General features: G+C 45.8%; 1 protein-coding gene across 2 annotated transcripts in view; it reads right to left on the bottom strand.

The window, feature by feature from the left end:
- The window catches only part of LOC135510610 (synaptopodin-2-like), a 62,826-nt gene that overhangs the window by 23,997 nt on the left and 26,279 nt on the right, over positions 1 to 12,550 (bottom strand). For both annotated transcript variants that reach the window (XM_064931668.1, XM_064931667.1), the window contains exon 2: positions 7,654 to 7,805. In XM_064931668.1, the coding sequence (XP_064787740.1) occupies positions 7,654 to 7,805 (152 nt within the window). The remainder of the gene's footprint in view (positions 1 to 7,653; positions 7,806 to 12,550) is intronic.

A 12,550-nucleotide genomic window follows, 5' to 3' on the forward strand; every position in this document is an offset into this window, starting at 1 on the left:
CCAGCCAGGATTTCCTCTCATGTGTAGGATCCCTTCCCGTCCAGAATGTCCTCCCATGTCCATTCCTCCTTTTCTCCACACTGCTTGGTTTGTTTGTGGTGGGTAATTCTGTAACGCCTCTCATCTTCGTCTGATGATGAGGAATAGGAATCATCGAACCAACACGCAGCATGGTAAGTGTTCATAGTAAATTTAATGAAATAAACTGAATGACAAAAAACAACAAAGAGAGTGAACGACACAAAACAGGAAACAACTACCCACAAAACCCATGTGGGCCAAGAGCTACCTAAGTATGGTTCTCAATCAGAGACAACGATAGACAGCTGTCCCTGATTGAGAACCATACCCGCCCAAAAACAAAGAAATACAAAAACATAGAAAAAGGAACATAGAATGCTCACCCTAGTCACACCCTGGCATAACCAAAATAGCGAATATAAGCCTTTCTATGGCCAGGGTGTGACACCAGAAGTATACAGAATGGTGTTGTCTCCGTAGAGGTGGATCAGAGAATCACCCACAGCAAGAGCGACATCATTGATGTATACAGTGAAAAGAGTCGGCCCGAGAATTGAACCCTGTTGCACCCCCATAGAGACTGCCAGAGGTCCGAACAACAGGCCCTCCGATTTGACTCACTGAACTCTGTCTGAGAAGTAGTTGGTGAACCAGGCGAGGCAGTCATTTGAGAAACCAAGGCTGTTGCGTCTGCCGATAAGAATATGGTGATTGACAGAGTCGAAAGCCTTGGCCAGGTCGATGAATACAGCTGCACAGTATTGTCTCTTATCGATGGCAGTTATGATATCGTTTAGGATCTCGAGCGTGGCTGAGGTACAACCTTGACCACATCGGAAACCAGATTGCATAGCGGAGAAGGTACGTTGGGATTCGAAATGGTCAGTGATCTGTTTGTTAACTTGTTTCGAAGACCTTAGAAAGGCAGGGTAGGAGAGATATAAGTCTGTAGCAGTTTTGATCTAGAGTGTCTCCCCCTTTGAAGAGGGGGATGTCCACGGCAGCGTTCCAATCTTTGGGGATCTCAGACGATACGAAAGAGAGGTTGAACAGGTTAGTAATAGGGGTTGCAAGAATTTCGGCAGATAATTTTAGAAAGAGTGGGTCCAGATTGTCTAACCCAGCAGATTTGTGGGGGTCCAGATTTTGTAGCTCTTTCAGAACATCAGCTATCTGGATCTGGGTGAAGGAGAAATGGGGGAGGCTTGGGCAAGTTGCTGTGGGGGGTGCAGGGCTGTTGACTGGGGTATGGGTAGCCAGCTGGAAAGCATGGCCAGCTGTAGAAAAATGCTTATTGAAATTCTCAATTATTGTGGATTTATCGGTGGTGACAGTGTTTCCTAGCCTCAGTGCAGTGGGCAGTTGGGAGAAGGTGCTCTTATTGTCTATGGACTGGCCAGCAAGCAAGGGATAAGAACTTTGCCAGCCATTATGGCAAAGGATATAGGATATGTGCCAATATATCCTCCAAACAGGGCATTATCACTTTTATGCAATTGGTTACCAACATACTCAAATAATGATTGGCATATTTTATTTAGTTATTTTGATGAATTTATTCATACTGTTTCATCCTTCCACAAGATATAGTCCCGACACAAATCGACAGTTGCTACCCAAGCCGTCTGGTTGTTCAATCTATTGGTTCGGTTGCCAGAGACGCGACCCAGTAGCTTTGTCTTTTTGTTCTGTATCTATGGACGCGACCTAGTTGTTCAGTCTTTTGTTCTGTATCTATGGCAAAGTTCTTATCCCTTGCTTGCTAGACAATGGCGACCTGTCATTCAGAGCAGTTGGGGCAAAGCCTGTTTTGCATGTTATTTTGGCAATAATACTGTACGTGTCACAAATCAGTTTGCAAACAATGTAAAATAATATATATAATAAATAAATCCGCATACAAACATTCTTGTTTTCTTGAGTAAGGCAGCTCCAAAATGCAGATATTTCAGCCTAGCTCAGTGCTTTCTGTGATGGTGGGGCAAGCCAGCAGAAAATACGGAGTGTTGCGCCGTGATTGGCTCGGGGTTCTGTCACTCAAGTCTAAGGGTAGAGCAAGAAAATTCTAGCCCCTTGGGTGCTGCCATAGAGTTACGTTAGAAGTGCCTATCCAAGAAGGCTCAAGGTCATTGGCCACAGATAAAATGACGTCAAATCACATTATATGTACAGTAGCTTTGTGTCACGCCTTGGTCTTAGTATTTTGTGTTTTAGTTAATTAGTTGGTCAGGCCAGGGTGTGACATGGGTTTATGTTATTGTGTTGTCGTATTGGGGTTTTTGTAGGCATTGGGATTGTGGTTGATTAGGGGTGTGTTTAGTTTAGGTTTGGCTGCCTGAGGCAGTTCTCAATCAGAGTCAGGTGATTCTTGTTGTCTCTGATGGGGAACCGTATTTAGGTAGCCTGGGTTTCACTGTGTATTTCGTGGGTGATTGTTCCTGTCTCTGTGTAGTTTCACCAGATAGGCTGTAATTAGGTTTCACGTTTTGTTGTTTTGTATTTGTCTCAGTTATTTCATGTACCACGATTCATTTCATTAAAAGACATGAGTAACCACCACGCTGCATTTCGGTCCGACTTTCTTGCGACAAATGAAGAACACCGTTACACTTTGATTGGACTGATCATGTCAACATCCTACTTTCAAAATCTTAGCTCGCAGTCATGATCTTGAATCTAGTCGACAATCTACTGGCAAATCCTTTTTAATCCTTGTCATATGAAGAAAAATAATGAAGAGAAATTATAGATAAAACATATCAGTGCTCATCGGCCATTGGACTTAACATTACACAACAACTTGGAAATCGCATATTCAACAATGAGTGATTTGGAAGGAATCAGTGACAGTGGCTAACTGCAAGCATTGCAAAGCAATCACTAGCCTGCTATTCAGTAGAGTGGCTGTGTGGTCCTAAATCTGGGATTAAGGGGCTCTTTTCCAAGTTTAAAATGATAAACATTCATCATTGGCCATGCTGTCAATGAAGCCTGATTTGTGCCACGCTCCTCAAAACTGTTAACTCGGAACTGCGAAAACTTGAATTCAGTGAGTTCAAGACAACTGGGAAGTCGGGAATAAACAAGCTCCGACTGGGAAAATAGGTTTTGAACAGTCATCCAACTTGGAATTGTAAATCCTGCCTCTTTCTAGAGCTACGACCTGAAGATCAATAACGTCATCATGATTCGACATTGTTTTTTTCAGAGTTTCCAGTTGTTTTGAAAGCACCATAAATCCAGAGAAAGCCAGACTGTGATGGCAAAATTTGCCTACAAAGGACCGCCTCGCCACCTTCCTGTTCAAGTGAGCACAGCACAACAAGGTGAGTCCAAAAATGTATTGCATGCTGCTGCATACATAATGTAATATGCCAGGGAGATATGTATACTATAGCTAAGAAAATAATACTAAGTGTATGTTGTGTAGTAAGTAGCCCATGTGCCTCACCCTAATAATTTGGCATTTTTACCCCTCTTACTTTATCCTACGGTTCTAAAACAATCACTTCAAACTGAAGCTGGAAAGACTGCAAACAAGCTGCACTTCGTTTCATTTTGTTTTCTATTGATAGTTCTTTGTATAAATCCATAAAAATGATGCTGATTCATGATTTCGACTGGCTGAGAAACACTGCCTGCCTGTCTGTCTCGTCCAAACTCCCAACAGGTTCATTACTATGGGACAGCTGGAGATTGAATTTGAATATTGATACAATGTTGCAAATGTCGGAGAGACAGCAAGATTTATACAAATGTCTGCTGTTGAAAACTAAATGTTCATCTAAAAGAAATGTGAGATAATGTCTAGATGCTTTTTATAGTGGAGATCAAGTTTCTAAATTGCTTAGCTGGGCTGATGAGACAGTGGATTGTGCACTCAGATGGAACAGAGTAAATAGGCATTTTAACGTCATAGATTTATTTAGCTTTTGGTAACTTGTGGAATAGACACTGGTTGGAATGTGGTTAGAAAAAAATCTGCATTCCAGATTAGTACCACCCGTAAAGTCGCATAATCTTGGCACCCAGAACCAAATCTTGAATGTGTGCTTGTCTGTGTTTCATCTGTCACAATTGGCTAATTAGCTTTGCCACAATATTTATTTTCACCCATCGAGTCTGTTGACGTCAAAGAGTGCTTTGCAGATATGGGGATAAGAAATAAGACAACAGGCTACTATAGTGTAACTGTCACGGCTGTTGAAGGAAGAGGACCAAGGTGCAGCGTGGTGTGCGTACATTTTCTCTTTGTTTTAAAATGACACCGAACAAAATGATAAACACTACAAAAACAAACCATGAAGCTAAAGGCTATGTGCCCTAAACAAAGTCAACTTCCCACAAAGAAAGGAGGGGAAATGGGCTACCTAAGTATGGTTCCAAATCAGAGACAACGATAGACAGCTGTCCCTGATTGAGAACCATACCCGGCCAAAACATAGAAATACAAAAGTCATAGATAACAAAACATAGAATACCCACCCCAAACCACACCCTGACCAAACCAAATACAGACATAAAAAGGCTCACCCCACAAAGGTGCAGACGCTGGCCTCAAAGCCTGAACCTATAGGGGAGTGCCTGGATGGGCATCTATCTGCGGTGGTGGCTCAGGTGCGGGACACAGACCCCGCTCCACCTCTGGCCCACCCCGCTTTGGTGACGCCTCTGGTGTGGAGAACCTCGCCGCCACCCCCGGACTGAGCACCCTCGTTACTGCGAGTCCTGGACTGGGCACTCTCGTTGCTGCAGGCCCCGGGCTGGGTACCCTCGTTGCTGCAGGCCCCAGACTGGAGGCCGTCTCTGGAGGCTCCGGACTGGAGGCCGTCTCTGGAGGCTCCTGACTGGAGGCCGTCTCTGGAGGCTCCGGACTGGAGGCCGTCTCTGGAGGCTCCGGACTGGAGGCCGTCGCTGGAGACTCCGGACTGAAGGCCGTCTCAGAAGGCTCCGGACTGGCGGCGGTCTCTGGAGGCTCCTGACTGGTGGCCGTCTCTGGAGGCTCCGGACTGGAAGCCGTCGCTGGAGGCTCCGGACTGGAGGCCGTCTCTGGAGGCTCCGGACTGGCTGCCGTCTCTGGAGGCTCCGCACTGGAGGGCGTCGCTGGAGGCTCCGGACTGGAGGGCGTCGCTGGAGGCCCTTGTTGGAGGCTTCGTGACATGTCTCACCACTAGAGGCTTCCTGCCATGACTACTCACTGGAAGCTTCGTGCCATGGATCATCACTGGAGGCTTCTTGCCATGGATCATCACTGGAGGCTTTGTACCATGGATCATCACTGGAGGTCTCGAGCTAAGAGCCTACACAACCCGTCCTGGCTGAATGGTGACTTTGGCCCGGCACGTGTGGGGTGCAGGCACTGGGCTGTGCAGACGCACTGGAGACACAGTGCGCAGAGCCGGCGTAGAATATCCTGGGCCGTAGAGACGTACTGGAGGTCTGGAAAGCAGGACTGGCACAATCCTTTCTGGCTGGATGCTCATCCTAGCCTGGCAGATACGGGGAGCTGGGATGTAGCGCACCGGGCTAAGAACGCGTACTGGAGACACCGTTCTGCCAACAAATTTTGCCACAACTTTGAAAGTATGCTTGGGGTCAATGTCCATTTGGAAGACCCATTTGCAACCAAGCTTTAACTTCCTGACTGATGTCTTGAGATGTTTCAATACATCCACATAATTTCCCCTCCTCGTCACGCCATCTATTTTGTGAAGTGCACCAGTCCTTCCTGCAGCAAAGCACCCTCACACCATGATTCTGTCACCCCCGAGTAGTGGATTTAAAAAGGGATTATAGCTTTCACTTGGATTCACCTGGTCCGTCTATTTCATGGTAAGAGCAGGTGTTCATAATGTTTTGAACACTTGTGAAAGTGAATATGTCCCCATACTTTTGGTCCCCTAAAGTGAAGGGACTATGTACAAAAAGTGCTGTCATTTCTAACAATTCACCTGATATGAAAATACCCTCAAATGAAAGCTGACAGTTTGCACTTTGGATTTGAAATGATACAATGCATACAAAGTGCTGGAGTACAGAGCCAAAACAACAACAATTGTGTCACTGTCCCAATACTTTTGGAGCTCACTGTATGTGTTCCCTTAAATATGGGCATCGGCACAAATATCCGATGGCACACCAGACACGCACGGTGTCTGAGGCCCACTGAGTAACTGTTTAAAAGCTGCTTGTTGAGTGTGCACACAAATCTGCAACAGCTGGTTCGTCAGCAGCCAAGACACTCAAAGGTCAACGCACTTACCAATGAACCACTATCTGTCCGTCCGGCCACCATGTTCCAGGCCACTCAACCGTGTACATGCAATTTTACAATGGTTGGGTCTAATCCTGAATGCTGATTGGTTAAAACCGCATTCCAGCCGGTGTCTATTCCACAAGTTGTCGTTAAAATGCAATCCACTGTCTCATCATCCCAGCCAGGCAGCTTGATCTCCACTATAAAAAGCATCTAGACATTAACTCACATTTATTTTAGACTAACATCTACTTTTCAAGAGCGGACATTTGTATAAACCTTACTGTCTGTCTCTCTGACTTTTGCAGCATTGTTTCAATATTCAAATTCGTTCTCCTGCTGTCCTGTAGTAATGAATGTGTCGGGATGAGAGACAGGCAGGCAACGTTTCTCAGCCAGTTAAAATCATGAATCAGGTGGCATCGTTTTTATGGATATATACAAAAAAAGAAAAAATTAAAAGGTCAAATGAAATGCAGCTAATTTGCAGTCTTTCCAGCTTCAGTTTGGAGTGATTGTGTTACTGTAGCTGCGTTGTTGGCTTGCTCCTCTGAACAACAGTGTCCTGACGAGTGAGCACATTTTCCATGCCAGGCGAAATCATTGGCTCATTGTTATGGATGTATCCAAATAAATGTCACTAGAAAACAGCTTAAACAAATGCAAATGCAGCTACTTTGCTGTTATTCTGGCTGCACGTTTTGGCGTGACTCTAAATTAGCCGTAGTTCTCTAGCTAGCAAGCAAAGTATAAGAACCTTGCCAGGCAATATGGAAATGGAACATTTAGAACGATCGACTGGATGCAGAACTAGCAACCCTAGATTTGTGTCGGGACTATATCTTGTAGAAAGATGAAATAATATAAATAAATTAATCAGAATAACGTCTTTAATGAAAATATGGCAATTGTTATTTTAATATGTTGGTAACCCATTATATAAAAATGATAATACTCTTGAAGCCGGTGTTTGGAGGATATATTGGCATGGTTTGCCGGCCCTCAACTTACTGTAGCCTCGGGCCGAACAACACCCGTGCCAATATATCCTCCAAACACTGGCTTCTCTGCCATTATCACTTAAATAATACACTAATGCTTGCTGTGTTGTGTTGAACCATGCCCTGTAGTATATGGCCCAGTTTATCACACCAATGCAACATTAAGTTATGAGAGCATTGACATAAACCTGGATAAATCTGTAGCACCCCAAGGTTGTGGTGTTAACATGGCAGTCATTAATTCCAAAAAAGAAAACTAATCAAAAGGCTAAGTATATTTTGGGGTATATAATTCTGGATATTATGTGCAGACCCTGGTTTGAGAAACCATGGTGTAGTTAATGGTGTAGTTAAAAATCCAGCCTTTGGGTTTACCTTTTGACCAGTAATTGCAGGCAGTTGACGCAGGCGTCAATGAGAGCAATAGCTTCTGGGAGGGAAAGGTCACCGCAGGGTTCTCCATTCATCGACACCACCTCATCCCCCTCACAAACCCCGGCCAGGGACGCACGACCCCCCTCTTCCACCTGCGGAATGACAAGCAGTGGTGAGTCCCCAGGACATGCCTCACAATAAAAAATCACCTACACCTATTATTCAGGTTAGTGTATTTACTTTATGTAACGGAGGTAGTTTTGGCCAACCACAGTTGTTTGATGAGTAACATTGCCTGAGATCTGAAGGCGTGTGTTAGCTCACCGAGTTATTGCCTAGGACTTTATCTAAGCAGGCTAACACAGCCGTTTGCCACAAAAGATACCCAGGTTCAAACTCCACATGACTGTAGGTAACATTTTCAATAGGACATTTACATGGATAAAAGACAGAAAACATTCCCTATTGGACTATGAGGTCAGTCAGTCAAACAGTTTGAGTATGTTTAACCAACTGGATATCGGGTCATTGGCAAGACTTGCGATGATGTTGGTGATGCATTAAGCCAACTATTTTGTGTCACTGGTCTACACACTACCCTATAATGTCAAATAGGAAAAATGTTTACAAATTAATTTAAAATGAAAAGCTTAAAGGTCTTAAGTCAATAAGTATTTAACCCCTTTGTTATTAAGGCAAGCCTAAATAAGTTCAGGAGTTTTTGTACAACTGCCTCATCTCTGTACCACACACATACAATTATTTTTAAGGTCCGTCAGTTGAGCAGTGCATTTTTTATCACAGATTCAACCACAAAGAAGGGCAATTTTTTTGTTGTTGTTGAAAAAGCAGAAATTGACTATCTCTTTGAGTAGTGAATTACTAATTACACTTTGGATGGTGTATCAATGCAACCACTCACTACAAAGATACACGCGTCCTTCCTAACTCAGTTGCCAGAAAGGAAGGCAACCGCTCAGGGATTTCACCATGAGGCCAATGGTGACTTTAAAACAGTTACCGAGTTTTATGCCTGTGATAGGAAAAAACTGAGGGCAGATCAATAACATTGTAGTTACTCCACAATACTAACCTAATGGACAGAGTGAAAGAAGGAAGCCTGTACATAACATGCATCCTGGTTGCAACAAGGCACTAAAGTAATACTGCAAAGAATGTGGCAATGCAATTAACTTTTTGTCCTGGATATAAAGTGTTATGTTTTGGGCAAATCCAATACAACACATTACTGAGAAACAACTCTCTATATTTTCAAGCATAGTGGTGGCTGCATCATGTCATGGGTATGCTTGTAATATTAAGGACTGGTTCAGTCGGCTTTCCACCAGACGCTGGGAGATGAATTCACCTTTCAGCAGGACAACCTAAAACACAAAGCCAAATCTACACTGGAGTTGCTTACCAAGAAGACAGTGAATGTTCCTGAGTGGCCGAGTTAGGGTTTTGACTTAAATCTGCTTGAAAATCTATGGCAAGACTTGAAAATGGTTGCTAAGCAATGATCAACAACCAATTTCAGAGAGCTTGAATCATTTTTAAAAGAATAATGGGCAAATGTTGTACAATCCAGGTGTGGAAAGCTCTTAGAGACTTGTTGTCTGATGCAGCCCTCCCGAGAGGACATGTCTATCCCCTCTCCTATGCAAAGACTGAGGCCATGGAGATCTACATACTGGAGAGCCTCCAGCAGGGTTTTATCTGCCCCTCTACATCACCAGCCTCCTCAAGCTTATTTTGTGTTAAAAAGAAAGATGGGGGACTGCGCCCCGACACTGAACAAAGCCACCATTAAGTTCAGCTATCCTTTTCTCCTCATCTCAACCATCATCCAACAAATACATGGGGCGCAGTACTTCACCAAACTGGACTTGAGGAGCACTTACAATCTAGTATCTCATAATGCCCTTTGGACTGTCTAATGCTCCTTCAGTCTTCCAGAACTTTATTAACAAAGTGTTTCGGGACATGCTGGGATGGGGCGTAGTTGTTTATATAGATTACATTTTGGTCTATTCTCCTGACCGCGCCCAACATGTCTCGTTAGTCAGGTCTGTGCTGGGAAGACTGTTGGAGCATGATCTATATGGTATACAAGAGCAATATTTATTTTTCCACCGGTCCTTGTCCTTTTTGGGCTACCTCACATCCACGGAGGGAGTGGAGATGGAGAAGCAACGCATCAGCGCAGTCAGGTCATGGTCCATCGACAACTCCGTGAAAGCAGTCCAACGATTCCTGGGGGTTGCCACCTATTTCCAAAGGTTCTTCCGGGGCTTCGGCATGGTGGTCGCGCCTCTTACCTCCCTGCTGAGAGGAGGTCCCCAGCGGCTTCGTTGGTCGGAGGCGGAAAGGGAATTCGAGACACGGAAGGCATGCTTCACCACTGCTCCTGTACTGGCACATCCCGAGCCCTCAATTCCCTTCATCGTCGAGGTGGATGCCGTCGAAGTAGGAGTCGGGGCAGCGCATAGAAAACCCCTCCCAAGCTGTGGCCCTGAGCCTTCTACTCCAAGCAGCTGAACTCCGCCCAGAGGAACTACGACTTAGGGGACCTGGGAACTCTTGGTGGTCAAGAAGGCTCTGAAGGCAAGGAGGCACTGGTTGGAGGGGTCCAAACACCCTATCCTGGTGTGGATGGACCACCTCAACCTGGAGTACATCAGGGCAACAAAGAGACAGGCCAGGTGGGCTCTATTCTTCGGCAGGTTCCAATTCACGCTTTCTTATAGGCCAGGCTCGAAGAACGTGAAGGTGGACACCCTGTCTCGCCTCTGACACAGAGGAGAGGCAGGGAGAGGAGACCCCCATCATCCCTACGTCCCGTATCATCACGCCAGTGTTGTGGGACGTGGATGCCGACATACGGCAGGAACTGCGCACGGAACCTACGCACGGAACCCGCACCTGCACAGTGCCCGGACGACCACGCCTACTTGCCCACGGGTGTGCGAGACCATCTCACCTCTCGGTGGACTTTGTCACTGTCGTGGACCGGTTTTCCAAAGCTTGTTGCCTCCTTCCTCTGCCTGAGCTCCCGACGGCCATGCAAACCGCAGAGGCTATTTTTACGCACGTCTTCCGGCACTATGGGATCACAGAGGACATTGTGTCAGACCGTGGCCCTCAGTTCACCTCACACATATGGAAAGCGTTCATGGAACGCCTGGGGGTCACTGTTAGTCTCACCTCCGGGTACTGACCTCCAGCTAATGTGCAGGTGGAGAGGGTCAAATCAGGAACTGGGCAGGTTCCAGGTATGTCAGGACCGGCCGAGGGAGTGGGCAGAGTGGGCTGAGTATACGCAGAATTGTCTTGAACACTCCTCCACTAACCTAAATCCTTCCCAGTGCATGTTGGGGTATCAGCAGGCCTTGGCACCTTGGCATCAAATCAAATCTAATTTTATTTGTCACATACACATGGTTAGCAGATGTTAATGCGAGTGTAGCGAAATGCTTGTGCTTCCAGTTCCGACAATGCAGTAATAACCAACAAATAATCTAACTAACAATTCCAAAACTAATTTCTTATACACAGTGTAAGGGGATAAAGAATATGTACATAAAGATATGAATGAGTGATGGTGCAGAGCAGCATAGGCAAGATACAGTAGATGGTAACGAGTACAGTATATACATATGAGATGAGTATGTAAACAAAGTGGCATAGTTAAAGTGGCTAGTGATACATGTATTACATAAGGATGCAGTAGATGATAGAGTACAGTATATACGTATACATATGAGATGAATAATGTAGGGTATGTAAACATTATATCAGGTAGCATTGTTTAAAGTGGCTAGTGATATATTTTACATTCTTTCCCATCAATTCCCATTATTGAAGTGGCTGGAGTTGAGTCAGTGTGTTGGCAGCAGCCACTCAATGTTAGTGGTTGCTGTTTAAACAGTCTGATGGCCTTGAGATAGAAGCTGTTTTTCAGTCTCTCGGTCCCAGCTTTGATGCACCTGTACTGACCTCGCCTTCTGGATGATAGCGGGGTGAACAGGCAGTGGCTCGGGTGGGTGTTGTCCTTGATGATCTTTGTGGCCTTCCTGTAACATCGGGTGGTGTAGGTGTCCTGGAGGGCAGGTAGTTTGCCCCCGGTGATACGTTGTGCAGACCTCACTACCCTCTGGAGAGCCTTGCGGTTGTGGGTGGAGCAGTTGCCGTACCAGGCGGTGATACAGCCCGCCAGGATGCTCTCAATTGTGCATCTGTAGAAGTTTGTGAGTGCTTTTGGTGACAAGCCAAATTTCTTCAGCCTCCTGAGGTTGAAGAGGCGCTGCTGCGCCTTCTTCACGATGCTGTCTGTGTGAGTGGACCAATTCAGTTTGTCTGTGATGTGTATGCCGAGGAACTTAAAACTTACTACCCTCTCCACTACTGTTCCATCGATGTGGATAGGGGGGTGATCCCTCTGCTGTTACCTGAAGTCCACAATCATCTCCTTAGTTTTGTTGACGTTGAGTGTGAGGTTATTGTCCTGACACCACACTCCGAGGGCCCTCACCTCCTCCCTGTAGGCCGTCTCGTCGTTGTTGGTAATCAAGCCTACCACTGTTGTGTCTTCCGCAAACTTGATGATTGAGTTGGAGGCGTGCGTTGCCGCGCAGTCGTGGGTGAACAGGGAGTACAGGAGTACAGGTCTGGCTCTCCACCCAGAACCTGCCCCTCCGCCTGCCCTGCCAGAAGCTGTGCCTGCGGTTTGTGTGGGTTATTGAGGGTTATTGAGGTAACGTACCGTTTGCAACTCCCTGCTGATTACCGCATTAACAGGACTTTTCATGTGTCTCTCCTCAGGCCAGTGGTGCCTGGTCTCCTCGCTGAGGCTGGACCCAGTGATGCCCCGGCTCCTCCTCTGGACATCGCGGCA

The sequence above is a fragment of the Oncorhynchus masou genome, chromosome 23, assembly GCF_036934945.1.
Source record: "Oncorhynchus masou masou isolate Uvic2021 chromosome 23, UVic_Omas_1.1, whole genome shotgun sequence".
Taxonomy (NCBI): domain Eukaryota; kingdom Metazoa; phylum Chordata; class Actinopteri; order Salmoniformes; family Salmonidae; genus Oncorhynchus; species Oncorhynchus masou.